General features: G+C 39.1%; 1 protein-coding gene across 3 annotated transcripts; it reads left to right on the top strand.

Moving 5' to 3' along the window:
• Nucleotides 1-5,407: 5,407 nt before the first annotated feature.
• vdrb (vitamin D receptor b) lies at nt 5,408-27,096 on the top strand (the record flags this gene model as incomplete). Of its 3 annotated transcripts, none has more annotated exons than XM_079883895.1 (9): nt 5,408-5,636; nt 18,989-19,133; nt 19,291-19,421; nt 20,271-20,455; nt 21,304-21,403; nt 23,063-23,249; nt 23,936-24,087; nt 25,402-25,518; nt 25,628-27,096. In XM_079883895.1, 9 exons carry the CDS (start codon nt 5,408-5,410, stop codon nt 25,879-25,881), a joined length of 1,500 nt encoding a protein of 499 aa, XP_079740021.1. In that variant the 3' UTR covers nt 25,882-27,096. The 3 variants fall into 3 exon arrangements, with proteins under 3 accessions (XP_079740021.1, XP_079740022.1, XP_079740023.1); XM_079883896.1 differs by having other exon boundaries at nt 5,410-6,129; XM_079883897.1 differs by having other exon boundaries at nt 5,572-5,773.
• Between the last annotated feature and the right edge of the window lie 827 nt (nt 27,097-27,923).

Raw genomic sequence — 27,923 nt, forward strand, 5'->3', positions numbered from 1 at the left:
TTTTTGCTTTACTTTATTTATAGTATTGCTATTATGTCTTTTCATAAGCGCTAACGTACCTCATCTGTAAATTAAGCTCACCTTGTAGCCTACAGTCAGTGGCTCGGACTGAAGGGAATCTCAAACTCACAATCTCCTCTGTCGAAAAAGGTTTTAATAGTATTATTTACTTTATTTATACCTTTCTACCGAGCAACAGGCACATCAGATTGTTACAAAACGATATGCCTTTTATTATTTTCAAATCTCAAATCAAAAACAAGAGATGACTGTCGTACACGAACAATCCAGGGTAGCCTATAGCATACTTATTAAATGTATGAATTTAATTGTGACAAAAACAAATGCAGCAGATTCTTTAAGTATTTGTAAGAGTAGAATCTGAGGCTGAAACCCGTTTCATTTTCCTTTTTTCCCCGCTGTGATCCACACTTTCTCTAGGTAATCAAATGCCTTTTTTCGCTGTGCAATTTATGAACAAAGATGTAGAAGATTTTCTCTTTCGGTTTCCCTTTTGGACTAATCTAAGAAAATATTTTCATTACTAAATAAGGGTCAATTAACAGACTAAAAATTCTAACCAATTTTGGTAACACTATTTTACAATCCCTTGTAGTAGGACTAAGCCTATGTTACATGTAGGCTACTTACTATAACAGTAGCCTACATAAACCATTAGCAATAACTAGCCCATAACCAAACCCTATACTAAGTACTATAGTCTACTTAAAATTACTTACTGTAATTACACAGTAACAAGGATACCTTAAAATAAAAATGTAACCTCAGTTTTACCTCATTTTACACAACAAACACGGGATTCACTTGCAAGTGCACAAGACATTTAATGGAAGATAAGTGAACAGATACAGAGAGAGTTTGAGTGTCGTGGGTGCAGATGGAAAATCCTCGGTAGCACAGGGACTACAGTGGGCAGTGAGGATGAATTTCCAGCAGAAATCCAAAATAGACCATCCACCAAGGCAGAAACCCAAAGTCAGTAAAATATTCCTAAAATCAAAAGTAAAGTCCTTCGCGGGCAGGAACAATTCCACAAGCAGCAGGCAAACTGGAGCCCAGGAAACAGGAGAATCTGAGACACTAACAGAGAACAAACAGTAAGCACAAGACGAACCGACAAGTAATGAACAAACACTGAATCAATAGGCCTATAGCAGGGATGGGCAACTTCGGTCCTGGAGGGCCACTGTCCTACAGAGTTTAGCTTCAACCCTAATCAAACACACCTGAACAAGCTAATCAAGGTCCTCAGGATTACTAGAAAATTACAGGCAGGTGATTTTTTCAGGGTTGGAGCTAAACTCTGTAGGACAGTGGCCCTCCATGACCGAAGTTGCCCATCCCTGGCCTATAGCAAAGGGTGACGAGCCGCAGACGAAGCTGATTGTTAATCAGCGATCAAGGTTTCCCAGCAACACAGGTGACACACACACACACACAAATCACAGAAGACAAGAATGAATCTACAGACCTGCGAACCGTGATATTAATTTAATTTACGTATTAATCTAAATGCTAACTATAAACCCTACAAACAACTATTGCTGTTTACAAAGTGTATTGCTGATAACATTTAATTGTTTATAGCATCTTTTTATTTATTTTTTTGTAAAAATATTTTAAGGCTTTTAAAAACATTAATCATGTTTTTATATGATTTCCATGCAGAATCCCGATTGGATGGCTGCCCTTGACCTTTGTCCTAAAATGAAGTAACATTCTATGTTCCTCGCACATTCCAGCATGATCTTTGAATGTGAGTAATGCACTCAGGAGGATCTTGTGTGTTCACGCGATTCGCTCAGGATCCGGTGTGTTTAATGTTGCAGTGCAGCATGGTTTGTAATAAATGCCAACAAAGGAGAAAGCTTTAAGGACTCCCTGCAGTTTTCAGCCAAAATTAGAGCTTGATTGGTTTAAAAATGAAGAAATTCAGATGTAATTATTTTTTAGATAATTACTAGATAACTAGAATGATTATTTCTCTCCAAATAGAGCTATTCAAGTATTCTGTAAATTCCTGTATTCTCATTTTTCACATCAAAATATGTGTCACTGTCACAGAAACACAAAATATTGCACTTATGTCAGTTATTTTCCAATATATATTATAATTCCGATTTCATCCAACAATCAGACACATCAATCCAATTATTTAGTGTAAATCTTATGTTCTGAATCATCAACAAGAATGATTACATTCAGAAAAAAAAAAAAAAAACAGCTGTCCACGCAAACACATATACTGTTCAGTGTTCAAGCCGCTGATGTAAACTGTTGCGTGAACAACATAATTCAATATTTACTCCTGGAAATAAATGCAGGGAAAATGCCAATGAATTCCTTAAATGTTTAGGTATTGTCTGTTTTATGCAGTATTAATGAAAGTTATAGTCCACCGCTGAGTTTTTTCTCTCTCATTCTTTTCAGCCTATTGATGATGCAAGACATTGTTTGCAGGGTTAGTGTGGACATCTTGACCGTGAGTGAGGACACCAGACACGAGTGTCTTCCCAGATGATGTTGTGGATGTGGCTGTGATACTGGAGGAGGAGATTGTGGTTTTGGATCTCCAAGATGTTCAAAATGCTTTTGACACACTGTTCGGACTCCTTTATGCTTTGTACATTGACTATCCCAAAGAGCTACGATACACCTTGGAGGTGATCCATCAAAATTTGTATGAAGGTTGGTAGGGAGAGCTATGCACAGCAAAGATTCATGGCCTGGAAAAAAAATGCAGTGAGGAAACACTGGCGCATACAACCTCTGCTTTCTTTTTTGTTTTGTTTTGAGTGGCGTTTATTTTCATTGATACATTTGTTGAAGCTTGAGAGAGTTCACATTGATGAGTTTAAAAAGTCAATTCAGGGGTCTTTAACAATCTTCATTGTTTCTTTTTGAAAGGAAAGTTCTGAACAAAGGACGTTTCTATAATGTATGTTGTGGGGTGAGCTTGTTAAATTATTTTTTTTACAGCAAATTAATCCAGCTTGGTGATATATGCTCTTATTGCTTTATTTGGAAACTGAGGCAAGCATAAGCCATACATTGAGTGAGGCGTAAGATAGCTTTGTGGTTGATTTTAGGTGTTTGTTATTGCAATAAATGCAATTGTGTATTAAAATATGTGTTGCTGTGATTTTAATTTGACATTTTACTCTAAATCAAATGTAATTTACAAATTAATAGTGCTAATACAGTCAATATTGATTTGTTGCTACAGTAAGTGAAGATTTCTTAACTATCCAATTTAAGTTAATCTACAGTGAAGTTTTCATAACTTAATTTAATCAGATTACTTTATAATTTGTCAGATAGACTTTTCCAAAAAAAGTAAAACTCAAAAAGCCCAAGCAAAAAAATAAACAAAATATGAGTTGAGTCAACAAAAGATTTTTTGCAATTTCACAGTAACAAGGATACCTTAAAATAAAGTGTAACCCCAGTTTGATCTAATTTTACACAACTGTAATCAAATTTTAAATTGGGCTTGGTACGGCTTCATGCTGTGATCCCATTGTGTTTTCCAGCTATAGCTCTCAGCTATCTGCAGGCATCTGTTTACAAAAAAAAAAAAGAAAGAAAAAAAAAGAAATGTAGGCAGAAAGTTATTTTTCTCCTTTTTTTTTAGTGTGTTCAAAGTTCTATTACTCAATACCAGTAAGACTTACAGTGATTCTGACTGTTTAGGAACAAACCTCAAAGTGTCCCCTTTCAAAAGAGACCAAAACCATGCATATACCCCAAATGGTTCAAGAACAGCATGCAATTTATTTTGGGTATGCCTTTTTTAGGCGTTTTAGGGCAAATTTTTCAGGAACGATAAAGGGTTAAATTCAAAAATTGCATTTACTATTAATCTAAATGCTAACTATGAATATGACAAAAAACTCCTTGTGTTGCACAACATTAAAGCATATACAAAAGCATACTGTAATAATAGCCTACAATTGCTGTTTACAGTGTTTTGCGGATATATATATTTTTTAGTAATTTATAGCTTTAAAAAAAGTATTTTAAGGCATGTTTTATATGATTTCCATGCAGAACCCCGATTAGCTGGCTGCCCTTGACCTTTGACCTAAAATGAAGAAGCATTCCTGATCCTCACACATTCCAACGCGATCTTTGTAGTCAATGAGAGGTTATGACCTGTTACATCACTGTAACCGTCAGGACATTTTGTGCATTAGAAATGGAGTCTCTCTCTCTCAAAGGTTTTGCAAAAAAAAAAAAAAAAAAAAAAAGTGAGTATTATCTGTCTTTAGCAAACGCAGGGGTGAGTGGAATCTTAGGTGAACACCATAACAGAGTCATCTGAAGGTCACAAGACCAGATTAAACATCACAAGCACATAGATTCACATATTATTTTGTTAATATTGTAATGAGACTATACATATATCGAATATATCCGTAAGCCTCTGAATCTTTTATTTCTCTTTGCATTGCAGTTTTAAGTGGATGTACAAAGAATGTTCGGTACCCTAAACGTGCCCCTCTATATTTCCAGACAATAGCCCATATGTTCCCGTGAGAGAACAACGGAAACACCCAGGGGATAACCATAAGGGGCCCTCTCTCGGTATCTTTTACTTCCGTTCATGCCTACGACTAAAATCGTACTTTCTCGAAGTGACTCCATCACGTTTCTCTCCCTTTATCTAAACATTCACCATCAATCCTTACTCCTCAGATATTATATGCACACAAATGCATGCACACAAACACGACACAAAACCTTTCTTCTCCCACTGGGTGTCACAGCGATGAATTTCCTCATGTGATCGTATGCATACACACACACGCACACAACATTGTGCTCTGCGTTCGAGGCCTAAAACAGAAGCCTCTGCTATATTACTCAGGCAGACACACCCAAAAAACATGAACTCATCTTACAAACCAAAATATTATATTTAAAAAGACTGGCCGTCACACATGGCTGAACATTTCCATGAATTACTGCGGTTACTGTATTGACTGGAAATCGCATACTGCTATTAGGTTAAGTATTGGCTCGGCCATACATTGTTTGCGTTGTATTTGTTTTTCTTAAAGGAACAGTAAAATACAAAAATAATAATTTCTCTCACCATTTATACTCACCCTTATGATAGGGAATGATAGCCTTGCAGCTTTTTATTGACATACAATGAAAGTGAATAGTACAGTCCTTCTGCATACCATATTTTGTGTTGCGAAGAAGAAAATTGTGTTTGCAACAGGATGAGTAAATTATTTTGAATTAATTTAATGCAGTCCAGTGGCTGACACATTTCTCCACATATATACAGGAACATAATGTTCGACCTCATGCGGACAAACTGTTTACCTCGTTGATGCCTCTGACGTCATGACACACCCCTCGCGCGCGTGAGTGTATGTGTGTGTGTGTGTGTGTGTGTGTGCGCGCGCAGTCTCTGCCTGTGAATGCAGTGGGGTTTGTGCGTGTGAGTGTGTTTTGCTTGTGGAATGTGGGAGTTGTCCCCACGCGCTTTACGAACAACCGACCTGTCCAAACAGTGCTCGCGTGGCAGAGGATGTCACACCAACCAAAACAGCGGACGAACGCTCACAGCACAGTCTTTGGAGGAAAATCCGCCGTACAGGGTAGAGTCGGGGCGGGGCGTAATTACACGGAGTCCCATCTATTTAGGGTCAAGTACAACATTTTTACAGTCCTAACCAGCGTGGGTTCAAAGTTTGTTTTGTGTCCGGATACTGCGAATCACCCACAGGGCGCGGAGGTAACTGTTGGTGCTTTTAGATTCGACCGATGTTTTTGATTTATTTGTCTTTAGTTAATCCATAGACTAGCGAGATGGATTGCAAATCTGCAATAGCCAGCGTAATTCGTTAGCATCTCATCGACTAGCTCCTCCGGAGGCTCGATCGCGAATACGGGGCTGCGGTGCGGTTGGACGCGGAGCGAGGCGACCCTCTGCGGGCTGCGCTGCCGAGGCGGTGGGCGTGTTTTCTCGGCGTGCTAGCATGTGAGCTGGCGCCAAGTTCTCGGTGTGAAAAAAAAACAAGATTTACAAGTTACGGGCTAGAGTGAAGCAGCAAAAGTCACATCACGCTTGATCGGAAAAGTTGCACGCAGGTACGAAGCGAGCTGTTTACTCTGACACACACTATTATCAAAGTGAACCTTGTGCTCACACTAATGCAATTCACAACAAAAGCTGCTAGTCTGCTAATGTTAGGTAACCTACTCAAGTGACTGTTTTTTAACATGGCACATGAGCTCCAGATAGAGCGAGAGAGAGAGAGAGAGAGAGAGAGTTTATGTGGTAGTTGCTGAGATAAAACACGTTTGTCACTATAATACCTGTTTGTCTATTTATTCGTTGTATGTCTTCGATGCATCTTTTTTTGTTGCACTGATTGAATGCAATTTAAACACCGATCTTGGCAAGTTATACAACGTGGAAAACTTTGCACATGGCACCAAGAACAGATAGTTCTGAAGAATGACTTAAAGCAGAAAATTCCTGCTAATGAGCATTAATTCTATCCTAAGCATTAAAAAAAGATTGTATTGTGTTTGATTGTATAGCTGCGTATCAGCTCATCTGTTGCAGTAATTTGTAACTGCGACATCATACAGCCACAGCGCTTTTAAAGTTACTGCTTTAGAGATTTAGCTCACTTTTCTTACCACATACTGTAATGTCAGAGATATACTGAACTACGAATTCATAAGGTTTTGGTGTACTGATTCACATCCGATAAATGTTTTTTGATAGAGCGTGTTTGCGGTATCATTTTATAATAACTTACTTTGATCATTTCACCATACATTAATGCATTTTTTTTAATGCTTTGTAGATCATTAGTTAATATACATTAGAATAGTTACAATATAATTCAACTTTCATTCATATGCTTTCACATATGGGCAGTTTTAAATGTACATCAATACAAGATATATTATGCACTTGCCTATTTGTACCTGTTTATTTTAAGTGAAAATAATTATTCCAACTGAATATTTTTTTCAATTCTGCTTTCTTGTATTGGAGACCTATATGTTTTATAAAACCTTATGATAAAAGTGCTTTATTAAAACCCTGCTATATAAATCATATTAACCTCAGCAGTATTGTTAAACATAATGCCCTTGTGGAGAGAGAGAGCGTGTGACTCACATGAAAGCACATTGTGCTGTTGGTATGTTGAGAATCTGTTGTAGTCCGCATAGTTTGTTTAACATGTCTGTTGAACGGGGCTAGGACTTTTTCAGCTTTCCTTCACAGTAAAGAAATAAAATCGGAAAATGTACTGGTAGTTTTTCTGCCAGGACATTATGCATTAATTTTATGGAAATTTCCACTATCCCTAAAACACAATGCAATGCATAATTTAATATGCAGGTAAAACACCTGTAAAAAAAAAAACAATGCGGAAAATTCCTTCATATTTATAGAGTACATTTTGCCCTAGTTTTACAGACATTTTGATAGTGTAATGGACAACTAGTTAGGGCAAGTCAGATAAGCATGGTAAAAAGAAAAATACCTGGCCATATTAATTCCCATATTTTCACAAAAAAAAAAAAGAAAATTGGTTTGTCAGGTAGTAGACTTTCAAAATCAACGTAATGCTTACCCTTGTCCCATGTTTGAATGGCTTGGTTGGCTATGCCTTGGACTAGTTCTATCAGATGATGTGTTTGTGTTTTGTGTGGCTAGAATGCATAGTAAAAGTGGTTGCTTTGTGAACGATGCTCCATTGTGCAAACTCAGGGCTGCTATTTTCTAATTTGAGTGGAAATAGTATGAAATATCCAACTATGTAACAAGATTAGACGTGATACCCTGGAAAGATTTCAAAACCCTCTTTCCCTTTTATTCAGTACCATTGTCTTTCGTACACTGCCATTTTAAAAGTTAGGGGTCAGTAATTTTAAAAAAAAAGAAATTAATACTTTTATTCAGCAGGGATGCATTAATATTAAGCAGCACAACTGTTTTTACATCAATGATAAAAAAATAAATGTTTCTTGAGCACCAAATATGCTATTAGAATGATTTCTGAAGGATCATGTGACACTGAAGACTAAAGTAATGATGCTGCTGAAAATTCAGCTTTGCCATCCATCACATGAATAAATTACACTTTAAAATATATTAAAATAGAAAACAGTTATTTTGAATTGTAATAATATTTCACATAATGACTGTTTTTACTGCTTTTTTGATCCAATAAATGCAATAAAAATGAACATTTCTACACTCTTGGTGAGAGACTTTTTTTTTTTTTTTTTTTTTCAAAAACCATCAAACTTATGTAATGTATACATACACAAACTATACGCATATCTAATTTTGTCCTCTTTCTCTTAATTTTTGTTAATTTTATTAGATTATCAGTGCAGGATAAGTTATTAAAAATACATGGATTTGTTTTGTGCTGAGCTCCAGAATATGTACGGCTGCAGCAAGATTTATATTACTCTATACAGGATACATGTTCAGTATGCTCCAGAGTTTCCATGCACCTGTATATTATGTTCACAATCACTATAGTGTCTGAGCCTGTGCCATACTGGACTTTCATTTGTACATGTCTTGCTCTATGTAGGTTGCAGTGATGATATGTTTCTTTTGTTTAAAGTAACTGGATTGTGATGTTTAGGTTGTTATTGTGGCGGTGCTCATTTCAGAGGCTGGAATGTGTGGGCCTGTGTGTAGTTTCTGTAACTCTAGGCAGAAGCTGTGAGGCCTTGACTGTAGCCCTGTAGAGAGGCCCATTGAAGGGGAACATTGGCTCTGTATGTGTGTGTGTATGCGTGTGTGTGCATGCAGACCACTGGGATTGGACACAGGGTAGAAAGACCCCCTGTACGGAAGGAGGGAAAAGGGAGGAAAGAGGAAGGAGGAGTCAGTTACACTTTTCTGGTCATGTGTGTGTTCTTGCCCCGTGTTTTGCATGAGCAGAGTGAGTGGTCGCGTTATGGCAAGGGTAACCAAAGACGAATACGTAAAGAGACTATTCACAGCTGAGAAAGATTTCTCATTAGTAAACAGCTAATTTTGACTTCAGGCCATTTAGTAATGTAACCTGAACAGTGTTGGCCTGATGCTTGTTTGTTTACTGTGGCTAATGTTTTACAGTGCTATCTTTGTTTTTGCATCTTTTTATAAATAATATTTGTTTGCTTATGGTGAATTTAACAGTTCAGAAATAATTGATGTTCAGTGTGTGGAGGTTTTTCAGCATGATGGAACGATAAATGATTAATGTATGTCTTTGCGCAGCATATCTTCAGCTACTGTGGATTGGTACTATTTGCTCAGATGCTTGACATTGCTATATATGGCTTCACTAAATCTACATGGGTTGAGAATCAAATGGACTGAAATAACACAGATGTATGATAAAAAAAAAATTCATTTCTTTCCCTTGCATTGTTTTTTTTTGGGAGATCCTATTATTTTGCATAATTTCTAGTATGTAAGGCATAATATAGCCTTCAGTCAGTCATTATCATGAAGCGGAGGGATTTTGTATCACCCTTATTGCATATTAATAACCAGATAAATACATAAATTATAATTATAGTTTAATGGTCATTACACAAAAATAATGCCGCAATCAGAAGTTGATGTTGTTGAGGCTCATTTGAGGTTCTTCTTCACAATGTTGGAATGCAGCGTTCTCCACTGTATTAAAGCGATAGTACCCCCAAAATTTTAATTTTATCATCATTTACTCACCATGTCGTTCCAAACCTGTGTGACTTTTGCTTATTCAATGGAACATAAAAAGAATACATTTTGCAGAACAGAACGGATAGTTTTGAGAAAAGAAAAACCTCAAAATATTTCCATTTATAATGACAGAATTTTCATTTTTGGGCGAACTATCCCTTCAAATTGTGTTTATGCAAAAATGTTTGTCCTTTGAGGAAGTGATGTTTGCCTATATTAGGGTTCCTCAAATCCAGCCCTGGAGGGCCACTGTCCTGCAGAGTTTAGCTCAAACCATGATCGAACTCACTTTCCTGCAATTTTCTAGTAACTCTGAAGGCTTTGGCTAGCTTGTTCAGGCGTGTTTGATTAGGGTTGGAAATAAACTCTGCAGGGCAGTGGCCCTCCAGGACCGGATTTTGAACCGGATTGAATTTGTGTTTCTCCTCAAGTTTACCACATTTCTTGAAGTTAAATCTAAACCAGCTTGATTTCAAGGAATACATCGGCTGTTCCGGCTCCTGAGCGGTATGTTAATGTAAATGCTGTCTGTGGTTAAGCATCTACTATAAACAATTACTTATGTTCACATAATGTGAATGTTTTTAGCTTAAGCAAATGGAAATTTCTGAAAGAATCTGACAGAAAAATTACTTTACCATGTCCTCATAGAGTGTTGCTTGGCATGAGTCTAAGTTTGTATTTGTGTGGTGTACTTGTGGAATTTTGTGTGTTGTGTATGTGAGAGAAAGACTTTGTGTGAGTGTGTGGCAGTGTTATAATCTGGCAGTGTGTTTCCAGTCAGGTTCGTTTGAGGACAACAGCAGTTTCTGTGTGTTCTGGACCCGAACTGACCCAACTGGCTCTGCACACTACACATACGCACAGATTTCCTTTGCGTGTGTGTGTGTGCGGAGGAAATGTGTAGGACAGTTTGTCTCTATGTCTCTGTCTGTTTTTATGGTTTTTATGAGTCTGCTGATCGTTCTTGCATTATAGCCGTCAATGCCAGTTTGCCGGGTTGCTCCAAGTGTGAGAACATTTCTACGAAGCTTTAGTATGTGCTGTTGCATGTGTTCCTGTGTTTTCCACATGGTCTCTATGCCAGGCCTGGCATTCCTGCCTTGTGAGTCTGTCTCTGTCTGTTGTCATAGCTAATGAAGGTTTATGAAACCCTGACAGCATCTCTGTCCTGTCCTGCATACAGGCGCCCCTCGACCTCTGCTGTAAGGGCTGTGGCGCTTTTCTCTGTTTACTTAAATTTATGACCTAACTATGTTTAAATGTTGCACTCGTTACAAAGTCGAACCACATTATGCAGTTACTAGAAGTATTTATTGCGAAGGAACCATAGTTACGCATGACGGTTGAGGTATCACCATAGTTACATGTTATAGAGTTACTGTAGCATGAAAACTGTATGTTACACAATTACCACTAGCAATATGTTATGGAATATGCTAATCCGTGTTTATCCACAATGACTTTGCTCTTTTTTTTTTCGTGTTGAGAAGGTCAAAGTCAATTCTCAGTCAATCCTTGTTTTCAATTTTGATTAAAAGATAATGATAATGCATGTCATTTCGATGCTGATCTTCTCCGGTGTACATCATGTTCTTTTATATAATAAACAGGCCATTAAATTCACAACCAGGTCATCCTTCTGAAGAGGGACAGTCTTTCTCGTACACCTTGGCCTACATACTTGTTAGTGCTATGTGATGCTTCAGTCCATTCAATCATTAACTCTGCACTACCTTAAAGGGCATCACGGTCATACATATAGTGAGGCCACAGTCAAAGTGTCAGTCATGCCGTCTTCACATGTCCAGACCTAAAATATCCCAGGTGTTCTCAGAGTTCCTAAGATGCTATGTGGCATAAGATGGAACATTAACCTGACTGCCCAGTTGAGACACATTTAACATTTTCTGAAAGTCTCTTATCTCTTTCATGCTATGTGTGCATTGATAACAAGAGCCATATACTGAAGTGCGAATAGTGGAGATGTGGCATGTGCATTGTGCACAGTCCAGAATCTCAACAAAACACACAGTGTGCATACACAGTTAAAGGAGAACTTGGCAACTTTTTTAACTTAATAAAACTGTCTAGAATTCATTTGGATGGTTAAACAACCTGTTCTGGTGATATTGGTGACTTTCCCCGCTCCCCCCAGCGTTTCCAGGCGGAAAACCAACCTTGCAACTTGGGGACTACCGTCCCGGCAAGATAGAAATTGGAAGTCTCGTGAGAAGCGAGAACGAGAACGAGCGCGAAACACGAATTGCTTTACGGCAATTCGACATAAACACACACGCATGTATGATGTATTACCAGATTACCCACCTCGGTAGACATAGCTCCACACGATACAGTTGGCTTGCTCCGATCAAAACAAACGCACATGAGCAGCGGTAGAGAGGGGGAGGAGGCCGCCGCAAGTGAGTTTTTTACGACCGTGTTGTGAAATATACACCCCCCCACAGCTGTAGGGGGAGCTTGTGGGGAAAACATGCGACAACAAAAGGAAAAATCAGCGAAGAAGTGACTAGAGTTCGCTAGAGTTGCCGAGTTCTCCTTTAATGATTTTGGAGTCTTGAAAAAGCAAGGACTAAATTTATCTAATAATTTGCAATTAGCATCCTTTTTTAAAAGGAAAGAGAATTCTGTGAGACTTTCAGCATTATATTCTTGTTTTGGTCCCACTTTATATCAAGTGTATTAAACTACTATGTACTAACATTTCAATTAATCATTTGATACAATGCACTTACTGTGTATATGCATGTTGTTACATTGTGCTTATATTTAAAAAATACCATCATGTAATTACAGCTGTAATTAGTTTCTGTAATTACATCTATAATTACACTGTTGACCCCTCCCTTACACCTTAACCCCCCCTTAGACCTAACCATACCACCAAACCTGTCCTTAATCTTTTCCATATCCCACCTCAATAGCAGCAAAAGTGAACATTGTACCTAATAAGAAAATTGTCCCTAAAAAGTATAATTTTAGTACATAGTAGTTAAAGACAAGACACCTAAAATTAAGTGTCACTTGGGCTGCACAATATATTTTTTAGCATCGATATCGCGATGTGTGTAGCCGCGAACGTCAAATCGCAGGATGTGCAATGTCAAATATTGGGATTGTAGTTGATCTGTGCAGACCTGGCACCACGGTTCGAAATTCATGTGATTCCCAGATTAATTGCAAAGTTTAACCATCATAGAGCGAGAGTTTATCATTTGAACGTGTTTTCATACCACAAAATATATTGCAGAAAAAAAAAATATCGCAATGTCCGTTTTTTTCCAATATTGAGCAGCTATATTTAAAAGTGTGACCCTTGTTTTTATTTTCAGGTGAATAGTATTATAGTATTAAATGATTTCCCGGGGGTTGCCAAACATCGTCCTATCCTTCTGTCTTTTTGTGTTGCACTTTGAATGTTATTGTTTATAATATTAGTTGGTGAGGACTAGCCTATATTGTATAGCTAGGCTAATCAGTCATACAGCTCACTTCACTAAGTCTACTTCATTATTTAAATTTTTTTTTTCTACAGGCTGTTGAGAAATTAGGCACAATCCTGAATAAAGAAATGCAATGACTTTTTTCCTGCACTTGACCGCACCGATATGCGAATGCTTATGCAAGCATGTATAAAGTAAAAATGACTTAAGATTATATCTTTATCATTACTTTCTTTGAAATAAATTCCACTTTGACGATTCCCCTATGATTTCCCAACAATTCCCCAGCGATCGTCTACCTGCCCCTTGATCTCCATTTCTCTAGTGATCCTTCTACACTCCAGTAAGCCTCTACCCTAACCTGTCTGGACCATCCCGGGAAGTGTTCTCTCCACGTTCACCGTCCATGTATCTGCGATATCCTCCTGCACCTGCAACACTATTCTGTTATTATCCAATTATTGTCCTCAACCTGCTATATTCCCATTTACTTACCTATGCACTCACATTCTAATGTTGCAATAAACCTGTCTGGTTTTCACTGTCTATCTGCCTTTGAGTCTGATAATTACCTGAAAGCAGACAGCAATATGAGCACAGACAGATTCACCAGTCCACCCCGCCGATTTGCTCCTCTTCATCTCACAAGATGGCTGACCGGTCGAAGTCTATGTGGAGGAGTTCCTTGAGCTCTCCCATTTGGTGCCATGGAACGATGATACCCTATAATCTTCTGGAGTAGTTTGGACGATTATCTTTTTGCAACAAATTTCGGCGGCAGCTAGCACGTGTTTCCTGGAGCAATACATTGAAAATGTGCAGTGGCTGAGTGGATCCTCCTTCACAGTAGGTGAAACAATTGAAGACATCATCGCCCCTCAGTCACAACCACCCCAGTTCACTCCAGTGTTTCAGGAGCCAGCGGTCATCACAGCGGAATCTCCACCTGTCTCTGAAATCCTCCCAGTTCATGCTCCATCATCACTCATCAAAGCTCCCTCATCACGGGCACAGAGGCCGGTCAAAGCTCCCTCGTCACGGGCACGGAGTCAAAGGCTTCATCACGGGCACGGAGACCGGTCAAAGCTCCCTCGTCACGGGCACGGAGGCCGATCAAAGCTCCCTCGTCACGGGCACGGTGACCGATCAAAGCTCCCTCGTCACGGGCACGGAGGCCGATCAAAGCTCCCTCGTCACGGGCACGGTGACCGATCAAAGCTCCCTCGTCACGGGCACGGTGACCGATCAAAGCTCCCTCGTCACGGGCACGGTGACCGATCAAAGCTCCCTCGTCACGGGCACGGTGACCGATCAAAGCTCCCTCGTCACGGGCACGGTGACCGATCAAAGCTCCCTTGTCACAGGAACGGAGGCCGGTCAAAGCTCCCTCGTCACGGGCACGGAGTCAAAGGCTTTGTCACGGGCACGGAGGCCGATCAAAGCTCCCTCATCACAGGCACGGTGACCGTTCAATGCTCCCTCGCACGGGCACGGTGACCGATCAAAGCTCCCTCGTCACAGGCACGGAGGCCGGTCAAAGCTCCCTCGTCACGGTGACCGATCAAAGCTCCCTCGTCACGGGCACGGTGGCCGATCAAAGCTCCCTCGCACGGGCATGGAGTCAAAGGCTTCGTCACAGGCACGGAGGCTGATCAAAGCTCCCTCGTCACGGGCACAGAGGCCGATCAAAGCTCCCTCGTCACGGGCACGGGGACCAATCAAAGCTCCCTCGCACGGGCACGGTGACCGATCAAAGCTACCTCGCATGGGCACGGGGACCGATCAAAGCTCCCTCGCACTGGCACGGTGACCGATCAAAGCTCCCTCGTCACAGGCACGGAGGCCGGTCAAAGCTCCCTCGTCATGGTGACCGATCAAAGCTCCCTCGTCACAGGCACGGAGGCCGGTCAAAGCTCCCTCGTCACGGTGACCAATCAAAGCTCCCTCGTCATGGGCACGGTGACCGATCAAAGCTACCTCGCACTGGCACAGTGACCGATCAATGCTCCCTCGCACGGGCACGGAGGCCGGTCAAAGCTCCCTCGTCACAGGCACGGAGGCCGGTCAAAGCTCCCTCGTCACAGTGACCGATCAAAGCTCCCTCGTCATGGGCACGGTGGCCGATCAAAGCTCCCTCGTCACGGGCACGGAGGCCGATCAAAGCTCCCTCGTCACATGCACGGGGACCGATCAAAGCTCCCTCGCACGGGCACGCTCCCTCGTCACGGGCACGGGGATCGATCAAAGCTCCCTCGCACGGGCACGCTCCCTCGTCACGGGCACGGGGATCGATCAAAGCTCCCTCGCACGGGCACGGTGACCGATCAAAGCTCCCTCATCACGGGCACGGAGTCAAAGGCTTCGTCACAGAGACGGAGGCCGATCAAAGCTCCCTCGTCACGGGCACATAGGCCGATCAAAGCTCCTTCGTCACGGGCACGGAGGCCGATCATACTGTAGCTCCCTCGTCACGGGCACGGTGACCGATGAAAGCTCCCTCGTCACGGGCACGGAGTCAAAGCTCCCTCGTCACGGGCATGGAGGCCGATCATAGCTCCCTCGTCACGGGCACGGAGGCCGATCAAAGCTCCCTTGTCATGGGCCCGGAGTCAAAGCTCCCTCGTCACGGGCATGGAGGCCGATCATAGCTCCCTCGTCACGAGCACAGAGGCCGATTAAAGCTCTCTTGTCACAGGCACAGAGGCCGATTAAAGCTCCCTCGTCACGGGCATGGAGGCCGATCATACTGTAACTCCCTCGTCAGGGGCACGGTGACTGGTCAAAGCTCCCTCGTCACGGGCACGGAGGCCGATCAAAGCTCCCTCGTCACGGGCATGGAGGCTGATCAAAGCTCCCTCGTCACGGGCACGGAGGCCGATCAAAGCTCCCTCGTCACGGGCATGGAGGCTGATCAAAGCTCCCTCGTCACAGGCACGGTCACCGATCAAAGCTCCCTCGTCACGGGCACGGTGTCTAAGCACCCTCGTCACGAGCACGGAGGCCGATTAAAGCTCCCTCGTCATGGGCATGGAGGCCGATCATACTGTAGCTCCCTCGTCACGGGCACGGTGACCGATCAAAGCTCCCTCGTCACGGGCACGGAGTCAAAGCTCCCTCGTCACGGGCATGGTCACCGATCAAAGCTCCCTCGTCACGGGCACGGAGTCAAAGCTCCCTCGTCACGGGCATGGTCACCGATCAAAGCTCCCTCGTCACGGGCACGGTGTCTAAGCACCCTCGTCACGAGCACGGAGGCAGATTAAAGCTCTCTCGTCACGGGCACGGAGGCCGATCAAAGCTTCCTCGTCACGGGCACGGAGGCCGATCAAAGCTCGTTTAGGAGGGATTAGGGGGTTCTGTCACATGTTTTCTAGACTACATTTCCCAGCATCCCTCCTGGTTCTCACCTGCACTCATTCAGCTATCGTCCGCTCCGGACACCAGTTACTAGCCATCTAGGGCACTATAAGAGTGCACACTTCATATTCAATGATGGTCTGGTCTACAACAAGGACTGCAGTAAAAAAAACACAGTAAAGACTGCTATTATTGTCCAGTTATTCTTCCCAACCTGCTATTTTCCTGTTTACTTACCTGTGTGCTCATATCCTAATGCTGCAATAAACCTGTGTTTTGGTCTGGTAATTCCCTGACAGTAGGCCTATACTTCAAAGTTCACAAATTTTATTAATAAAATAAATAAATCATTTATTTATTATTTATTCATTTGAATTTGATTTACTTCCATCCACCTTTTTGAAGACGTCTAAATATTGACAACCAATAACAATCATTATCATTACTTGAAAAGTCAAGAAAAATAACATCCATCTGCTGGTTACCTTCCAAAATATGCACATAAGTAGTGCCATGTTTATGGCTGACTGCCAACTAAATCTTCACAAACTGGGATTGCAAATGTTTCACACATTTTGAATAGATGAATAAATGAACAGCCCAATTTAGATAAATGCATCATTATGTGCTGAAGTGTTTTGAAATGGTTTTATTAGTGTGAGATTTCGGTGTGCGTTAGAGTAATTTGAGAACTTTCTCTTGAAGAGGTCACGTCATGTGTGTGCGGGTGTAGTGTACTAGACCTGAACTGGTATTTGTGGAACTTGCACTACATGAAGCTTTCAGCATATTTAGCCTACCATTTGAAAGATTTTGCGTTTATACAGAAAAGCTCACAAAAAGGAGTGAAAACAGGAAAACCGTGACATCACTCTATGCATAGTTGTGTTTATTTGGTTTGTGCTGTTCCTGTTTGTACACAGAATCGTGATGTCCCTGCGACCTTTCACATAGATCTCAACTTCATTACTGGTTTCATTTTCTACGACAGTGAAATGGTTAATCACGTGCTGTTATCATATACACATTTATTGTGACAATATTCTTATCACCTGATGCTTTTTAACCTGTTTGAGTTGGCGTGTGACTGTGACCTCTTGCTCATTTCAGCACGGCTGCTCTTTCTCATGGGTTGTTCCATCGAGCTATAATGATTTTATCATGTTCATGTGTTTGCTGACCTTGCTCTTTTTTATTCTTTGAAAAAAGCTTCCTATGGAGATCTTGAAGCTGACATCTGTTTGTTTTCATTTGCGCGATCTCCTACAACCACTCCAATTCTCTGAGCGGTCCAGCCCTTTCTCAGTGGTTTAGCACTGATAGCTAATTAATATTCCCCTCTTTCTGGTACGCTGTTTATCAATGCGCATACATTAGTGATGCTTATATAAAGAACTCTGTTTTCCCCCCTTTCGGTTTTTTATACTGGTCTCATGGCTTTAATCAGAATGATATATTGTTCTATTAAAGGATTGTTAATTATTCAACACTTGCTAAAGAATGTCAGTTATGATTTGTGGTTTTGTTATGCTGTCGGTCAGTGCTGAAGAAATAGGGAATTTCCTTCTTTTTTTTTTTCTGCCTAACATACACTACCGGTCAAAACTTTGGAATAAATAAGATTTCTAAATGGTTTTGAAAGACATCTCTTATGCCCACCAATGCTGTAAAAACAGTAATATGGCGAAATCTTATTACAATTTAAAATAAATGTTTTCTATTTTAAAATATTTTAAAATGTAATTTATTCCACTGATGGCAAAGCTGAATATTCAGCAATCAATACTCCAGTCTTCAGTGTCACATGATCCTTCAGAAATCATTCTAATATGCTGATTTGGTGCTCAGTTTTTATCAATTATTATTGGTGCTCAATTATTATTAATAATAAGATATTTCAATATTTTCAATGTTGAAAACAGATTTTGCTGCTTAATATTTTTATGGAAAATGCGACACTTTTTTCAGGATTCTTTGATGAATAGGAAGCTCGAAAGAATATGATAAATGTCTTTACTGTCACGTTTGATAATTCTAAGATGTTTTTGTTAAATATGTATACATTTCTTAAATCGTAGTCACACTAAACTTTTAAATTATAGAGTTTTCAACATTGATAATGATCATAAATGTTCTCCAATTCAGCATATTAGAATGATTTCTGAAGGATCATGTGACATGAAATGTATTCAAATAGTTCTTTTAAATTGCAATAATTTTTCACAATATAACTCTTTTACTGTATCTTTGATCAAATAAATGCAGCCTTGGTGAGCAGAAGAGACTTTAATAAAAACCTTAATTACTCCAGACCTTTGACCAGTAGTGTACATTACACAGTCAGTGTTCTTCTTCCCATCATCCCCATAAATGCACAATTCTGTATTTATGTCTCTGACTGTCTCTTCTCCTTCGTCTCCTACAGTGATGGAGTCAGCCGTAAGTACATCCACTCAAGTGCCAGATGAGTTTGACCGTAATGTTCCACGGATCTGTGGTGTGTGTGGAGACAAAGCCACTGGCTTTCACTTTAATGCGATGACCTGCGAGGGATGCAAAGGCTTCTTCAGGTACACACGCACACACTTTCTCTCATCCAATTTGGTATTTGCAGATTTACACCGATGTTCATTAAGAAACACATTAACATGTATTATCTGTAACCAATGTGATTCTGCCAGACTATTTATAATTTGTGTGTCTGCGTTTTGCGTGTGTGTTCATTAGGCGCAGTATGAAGCGGAAGGCCAGTTTTACCTGTCCTTTTAATGGAAGCTGCACCATCACTAAAGATAACCGTCGCCACTGCCAGGCCTGCAGACTCAAGCGTTGCCTGGATATTGGCATGATGAAAGAGTGTGAGTTACTAGCCAACATGACACATCTTGGAACAGTGATCACGGGGAGCCAAGTCACTTTGTTATATAATGTTTTAATTATAGTTTCGATTTTATTTAACCTTGCTAAGTCTCAACATGTCCCAACTGTCATTTTTACAGTGTTGAAGGGCTCTCCAGGAAGGGACCATTATTTATAAGGTTGTTTCAGACAGAAGCGAGTAAGGTGGTTCATTGATGATAGTTCCCTTATACAAAGCTGTTAGAAAAGTGATATTTCGGATAAGGAAGTAGTTTTGCCATTTGTGAGCACATGATCCTGAGTGGCAGTTCTTTGCTAATCATTTTGTAAGTGAAAGGTACTTCAGGATTTCGAAATGCTCAATTGCTCTTGTGTTTTGAAGAATCATCAGCGGAAAGTGTAGCTTATATGTTGCCACTTTTTTTTTTTAAACAAACACCACACGCAGAAAGATAAGATAAATTTGAAGTAAACAAGTCATAAAGCGGCAATATTTGATGGAAATGTTTTATTGACTCAAACAATCATAATAGCTATAAACCTGAATATTGCTCAAGGTCACAATTTGATCCTGGTAGTAATGCACGTTCTTATATAGGACATTGCCCCCATGTTTTACAGTTGTGAGGTGCTCCAGAATATATCAGGGAAGGCACAGAGAATGATGTTAAATTCAGTTAAACTATTGATTATCATCAGCAAACAACTAAATTATGATGCATTATGGTCATAATAGAACACTGGAGAACAACATACAATATTCGATTTTATTTTTTAGATGTATTTTACCTGTAATAAAATGATAGTACATGGGTATAGTGATGATACTCGTCTGTCTTTTCCTTCAGTTATCCTGACGGATGAAGAGGTTCAGAGGAAAAAGGATCTGATCCAGAGGAGAAAGGATGAGGAGGCACAGAGGGAGGCGCAGAAGCCCCGGCTCTCAGAGGAGCAGCGCAACATCATCGACACGCTGGTGGATGCGCATCACAAAACCTATGACGATTCCTACTCTGACTTCTCACGTTTCAGAGTAAATCTAATCTTTTATGTTCTTTTCCTCTGCATATCTTTCTCTTATTTTCAACCAGTTTTAATATATTATTTTACAGTGGCCCCAATGTGTTTTTGTACTCTTGAGTAACCGAAAAAAAAGAATACAATAATAATAAATATCAAACCAAGTGCAGAACAAACTTTTCTCTACCAACTGGTGCTGAAGTGATTTTAAGTCAAATGTTACAATTTTCAGCAGCCTTTTACACGATCCTTCAGAAATAATTCTGAGCTGATTTGCTGCTCAAGAAACATTTCTTATTATTTTTGTGTTGAAAACAGTTTTGCTGCATAATATTTTTGTGCAAACCGTGCTACATTTTTGTCAGGATTCTTTGATGAATAATAGAATGTTCCAAAGAACTGCATTAAAATATACATTTTTGTAACAATGTAAAGAGTCTTAACTGTCACTTTTGATCGATTTAATGTGTCCTTGCTGAATAAAAGTATTGATTTCTTTCAAAATGAAAAACATCTTACTAACCCCAAACTGTGGTGTATATATGATATAGATCTCCTTGCAGAGCAACCATAGTTTAGTACGTTAAAATTTTCCACTAACATTTGACAATCAAAGTGTCCAGATAACTTTTCACAATATTTGTATTATTTGAAACCTAACATACCTTGACTTTTTTTTTCTGACATAATGTTTATGTGTCAAATAAATGTAATTGGTTTGATATTTTGTTATATAATGTAGAGACATTCATACTTTAAGTGTTCATATACTTTTATGGTCCACCTTTTTGTTTATTAGGCATTCATGCATTGCTAATTTGTTCAGTGCATTCATATGTATGTGTGTGATTTGTGTTGCAGCCTCCAGTTAGAGAGGGTCCAGTTACACGTAGTGCCAGCCGAGCCGCGTCTCTTCATTCACTATCAGACGCCTCCTCAGACTCCTTCAGCCACTCTCCAGGTGACACACACACACACACACACACACACACACACACACACACACACACACACACACACACACACACACACACACACACGCGTGTATACATGCTAAACAAATGTACACACAGTCGTTTGTGCGTAAATCACCTGTAAAGTTCATTCTGAGAAATGTTTTTCAGCCCAGTGTGAGGCGCAGGCAGGCATGAGTGTTTGTGTGTTAGAGGTTTGTGTGTCTTATATGCACAGCAGGCTCCGTCCATCTCACCATGCCTGACGTCACAGGAGAGCCACTCTAATGACAAACAGACTATTCACATGCGTGCACACACACATTTCCATGTTTTATGGGGACTTTTCATAGCCATAATGATTTTTATACTATATAAACTGTATATTATATCCCTTAACCCTAAACCTACCATCACAGAAAACTTTCTGCATTTTAACATTTAAAAAAAACAACATAATTTAATATGATTTATATGCTGATTTCCTCATCAGGACCAAAAGAACGACCCCACAAGTTAAAAAAATACTTTGTGGGGACATTTTAGTCCCCATAACTTAGGGTTTAACAAACACACACACACACACACACACACACACACACACGGCTTGTCCTGGAAGCAGCAAGTTGTTGTTTTTTTACATTAAATATGACATTTGTTATAAATTCTCTACTAGGCATAATTGGTATGACCATAATCTTACATCTCACAGTACGAGTACTTTTTTTTTTTTTTTTTTTTTTTGTGGCTTTTTGCTGCTGATTTAATTCATTGTGAAAAGTGTCAATGACAGCATTACAATTATATCTATTCGTGTTGTATCAAAACGTTGTTTTTCAGCTGTTCAGATATGTTGATATTGCTTGCTCTATAGGGAAAATGTAAGTAAGAGATTTATTCGGCTGTGTTGCCTGTTGACAGCTTTGTTTATTGTCATGAAGGCGTTTGCAAGAGTGCAGAACACAGTACGCTGACAGTCAGTGAGCTTGTGCTGAGCAGCAGGCTCAACCAGTCACGTGTACCTCTGGAAACATGCAGGGAAAGATGTCTTCAATGATTTTTTTGCAAGCTTTGCATAATTTATTACAAATCTGAATAACAAAAAAATCCAAATGAATAAGCAGTTACAATATCAAGGGTAAAAAGCAACAACTATGATTTTTCTCATAATCGTGCAGTCATAATACATAATGTAATTAAATGACAGCACATGTGCACAAAATTGCTGAAATGTAGATTTTTTTTTCACATTATTTCCATACAATTCACTAAATATTCACAACAGAAGTTGTATGTTATCCAACTGTATTATATAAGGTGATGGCAGATTTTGGAACAGACACAAGGGGGAGATAACGCTTCTGTTATTTATCAAAGTAGACAGAGTTATAAGCCAGTGTATTAAAATAGTGTGCCTGTCCATTTATGAATTTTTTCTTGGGCCATTGATTCAGATTTTTACATGCCCTACCAACATTTTCACTGTCCCACCATAAGAATAATTAATTAAAAAAATTAATCATTAATTTTTTTTCATGCAAAGTAACGGAAGACTGCAGTCAGTGTACCTGTTACATGAATTGTTGAAGGTTGCTGAGATGAAGCAAAGCATTAATTATTTTTCTTCTCTCCCCCCCTCCCCCCCAACTCTTTCTCCACATCTGTAGAGTCAGGAGATTGTAAGATGAACCTGAGTAATCTGTTGATGATGTATCAGGAGCAGGGTTTGAGCTCCAGTCCGGACTCAAAGGAGGATGAGGGCTCCGGTCTTTCCATGCTTCCTCACCTGGCCGACCTGGTTTCCTACAGCATTCAAAAAGTCATCGGCTTTGCTAAGATGATTCCTGGATTCAGGTAAAGTAAATTCATGAGTTCATTTTAATTGAAATGGCAGGAGGAATTACTGAATTGCAGTTACAGTAATTTTAGTAGGATTGCTAAAGTAATATTAAATGATGTATTATTTATTACAGCTATATTTATTTAATTCCATTCCATTCAGTTAATTCTTTGATTAAATTTGAATTTAAATTATAATTTTATGTCTTGTTTGAATTCAGAATTGAATTGTCTTGCTCAATTCAACTGAATATCCCTGATGGCAAGGGCTGGTTCTTAATTTCACAAGGCCTGGAACTAAAATCTTTTGTGGACCCTGAGCAAGGGTGTTCTATATTCCTTTCATCCATTTAGTGGTGCTCGTTTGTGGAAAGTTCCACCATTTTCCCAACAGGTTATTGTTGACTTGACTGTCATCTATTTGATTTCCTCAGGAACATAAAAATAGGTTTGACCTTCTAAACCGTCACTCTCGGTACATGTTTCTCGCCTTCCTCTGTGCACGTCCATGTATTTCCCCGCTTCCTAAGAATGTGTGTACATACATATGCATTATGGAGCGCAGGTTGCTGTGGTAACCATAGGAGTGTCATGTTATCTGAACTGGATTCACCCACTCCTTCTACATCTGCCATTCACAGAATCCAGCATGAGCCAACATTTGACGTGTATGTGTTTGTGTCTGTTCTTGTGTGTCTCAGAGAGCTGACAGCTGAAGATCAGATTGCTTTGCTAAAGTCCAGTGCTATAGAAGTGATCATGCTAAGGTCTAACCAGTCTTTCAGTCTAGAGGACATGAGTTGGAGCTGTGGAGGACCAGATTTTAAATACTGCGTCAATGATGTGACAAAAGGTACAAACTCAAGCTCACAGGGATAGACAGTTGGTTGCAGTGTTGTTATTGTTGAAAGCTGAAACAAAAGATATAGATATACATAACTTAAAAAACTGAAATGAAAATTAGAAATGTTGCCTTGGCAACTAACTAAAATAAAATAAATTGAAGTTGATGTACTAAAATTTAAATGAAAAAAAAAGTTGAAGCAAAATATAAATGTTAAAAACTATAATAAAAATGAAAAGACCACATAACAAAATGACTAAAATTAAAATGAAAAAATAAATAAAAAATAAATAAAATGTATGCAAATATAGGAAAGTACGATTGAATGCTAACCTCCTGCCCAGTGCTGGTGAATATATATATATATATATATATATATATATATATATATATAAGCTAATTTAAAACATTAATAAATACTACAGTAATATGTAATCATACTAAAATAACACTGAACAGTTGCATGTTATGTTAAGTTTTCCTTGATTTTGAAGAGGAAGTTTTACTGTATTTTATTTCTCATTAGCAGTTAATCTTATGATTTCTAAAAGTGCATTGCAGGTTAAAGGTGAAATGTGTTATTTTTATTTTTGAAACATTTTTTATCCCAGTTTTATGCCAAAAAATATTTTGACACTTACACCACACTTGAAAATGTATGCATATTGATGATTAATACCAAAATAAGTCAATCTTTTAAAAAAAAAGAAATATAGCACGGACACTTTACAAAAAGAAGTTTGGGTTACTTTTTACAATTCATTACCATTAGATATCATGAACTAACAATTAATTATTTTTTGTACAGCATTTGTTTTTTAAATCTAGGTTTATGTTAATTTATAAACATACTATTGTACATGAATTCATATTAGTTTATAATACGTTGCCTTGAAGATTTTAGCATAAATGTTACCAATATATGCTATGAAAGAATTGTTTATTGTTTTATTTATGACATATTTAGGTTCTAAAATGATTGATTCATATTAATAATAATTGTTGTTATTATTAATTATACTAATAATTGAATTAGAAATGATCATAAATGCTATGGAAGCATTGTTTATTGTATTGTATGTTTGTTTCAAATTATTATTATTTATAATTATAATAATAATAATAATAATAATTAAATATTCATTATAAAACAATAGAATAGCTATATTGTTGGGGGGTGGGGTGGGGGGGTCACATTTGGGTTCTCAAAAATAATTAAATTTTAAAAAATGTCCTTTTGTGATGATCATCGTTTGTGATGAACAGCACCCGTGGTTATGCCTTATGAAATCATCTTGATTTTGTGTATGTTTGGGGGCGCAGCTGGACACACTCTGGAGCTGTTGGAGCCTCTGGTGAAGTTTCAGGTGGGCTTAAAAAAGCTCAACCTACATGAGGAGGAACATGTGCTGCTGATGGGCATTTGTCTGCTGTCTCCAGGTCAGTGTGTATACACAATACGCTAAACATTAGACAGACTGAGACTTTTTAAAAACATGCCCATGCTTGCAAACAGGAATCTCATTTGTCTGTGTTTGTGTGCTCGTAGACCGGCCCGGTGTGCAGGACCACGTGCGAGTGGAAGCGTTGCAGGACAGGTTATCTGAGGTCCTGCAGGCGTACATCCTCGCGCATCACCCTGGGGGCCGTCTGCTCTATGCTAAGATGATCCAGAAGCTGGCGGACCTCCGTAGCCTGAACGAAGAGCACTCCAAGCAGTACCGCTCCCTTTCTTTCCAGCCCGAACACAGCATGCAGCTGACCCCTCTGGTGTTGGAAGTATTCGGAGGACAGGTCACCTAGTAACTTCACCCGAGTCAGATCCAAGATGTGCGGGTTAAACGGTGTGACCCGGAGAGGTGTGGAGTGAATGTACGGACAATCACCTTATAATGCATACAGAGTTTCCAGGACGAAGTTTGTGAGTGATGTGTGTTTGTGTGTGTGTATCCCTCATCATTTTCAGATCGGCTAAGGGAGTGCCATAGATGTTTCCCCTTGTTTGTTGTATGTAAGGAGTACATTCTTACAAGAATGTAATATGGTCATGGTGTTTTTCACTGTGGCAACTCAATACAGTAATATTTTACTGTATTATCAATAGCCAACAGTATTACACTGCATGTGTAGGATGAGTGTGTGAGTGTGCGGTCCTGTTCTAAACCTCTGCATGGTCCCCAAAGCGCTGTCCACTACTGCTGATGTCCCATCTCTTCACCTCCTGCCTTTAAATGCACAGGGTTAAAAATACTAATGCAAGCACACAGCTCACCCAACTCACCCCTCGCCTAGCCACTTAACCAATTAAACGGCAGCTCCGCCCCCTTCCTCTGCCTCCAGAGCTCTGATAGGTTGCTACACAATGGCTGTCTTCTCTAATGTTTGCCTCTGCTGTGATTGGCCTATTATCTGACGCCTCTGCAAAGTGGTTAGGGCAGCATTAGCGCTTGCCACGCAGCTAACCTGTAAATAGGACTTGGTATCTATATTCTTACCTTTTTCGATTAGTGTAAATAGAGTTTAATATAAGCGCTTCTTGTGGCTTATGGTAGAATCTAGCAGAGAAAGACCCTGCAGCCCTGGCTGGCTATAATCAATATGTAAAGACTACAATCTAACTGCGCGTTTATGCAAACACACAGGAATTGGAACCATGAATTATGTTTTATTTTTATTTTTTTTAAACTGAGAGCTTTACCTCTGTTCTTTACATCGTTGCGAAGTCACAACTCTAAATCCTATAGGTTACATATTTCTCAGCTCTTGCATTCCATCATTCATTTTTTCTTTTAGACTTTTTTTCTTTTCATTTTTTTTCCAGATTAATCCAACTAATTGCATTTTTCCCTAAAAAAGCTTTAACCTTCTTCATTAGTCATCACATTTGTTTTTTCCACATGAAATCCTCAATATCCTGAATGCTTTTTATCATGATTTTTTTTTTTTTTTTTCATTTATAGTACGTTTCACAAGTACAAAGCTATAATAAAAAAGTTCAAGGTTCTCATATTTCAAGCCAAAAGAAAAAAAAATCCCCCCAAATGTAATTTTAATTACTGTAATATGAAAAAAATTAATAATTATATATAGATATGTATAGATAATTGTAATCTAGATTTTTTTATATATATATAATATATATATATATATATATATATATATATATATATAATCTAGATTACAATTATCTATACATGCTTTACATTTTAAATATTAAACATTTTCACATTACAGTAATGAAAACTTGTCAGAAAATGTTCTTAGTAAATATAGTTAATTGGAAAATTGACAATATTGTAACATTGCAAAAAAAAAATGAATTACTTTTTTTATTTTGGTTTGAAATACGACACGGGTATCTTCTTGACAGGTTTTGGGAGACTCAAATAATTTTGTTGGTTTTGTGCATCAAACACTAGTAGGAATGACTTTACTGAGAAATAAGACTTGTTTGGTTCTCACTTTTTTAAGGTAACTCTAATAGCAGCATGCTGGATAATTTATGATCTTTAATGTTTGTCATCAGTAACTACGGTTTTACACGCTACCTGGGTGTTTTTGATATTTGTTTGCACAGGCAGGTTCTTCAAAGCATAATTTAATTACAGCATAACACAACTCAGCACATTCTTTTCTTATGCTTGGTTGTTATTATCTAAACAGTAATTACAGACACCTAATACCATGTCGGCCATGGTATAGACGTTTTTGCATGTCTTTGTGCGTCGTGTTAATATCACTCTAGCCACTGCCTGCATTGTGTCCTCTAAACCAAACACAGCTGCCTTAGCTGGGCCTTAGTCGTTCACAGTTATTCATTTTAAATATGCTTTTTAAGTTTGTAA

This window comes from Squalius cephalus (assembly GCF_949319135.1).
Source record: "Squalius cephalus genome assembly, chromosome: 10".
In the NCBI taxonomy this organism is placed as follows: Eukaryota; Metazoa; Chordata; class Actinopteri; order Cypriniformes; family Leuciscidae; genus Squalius; species Squalius cephalus.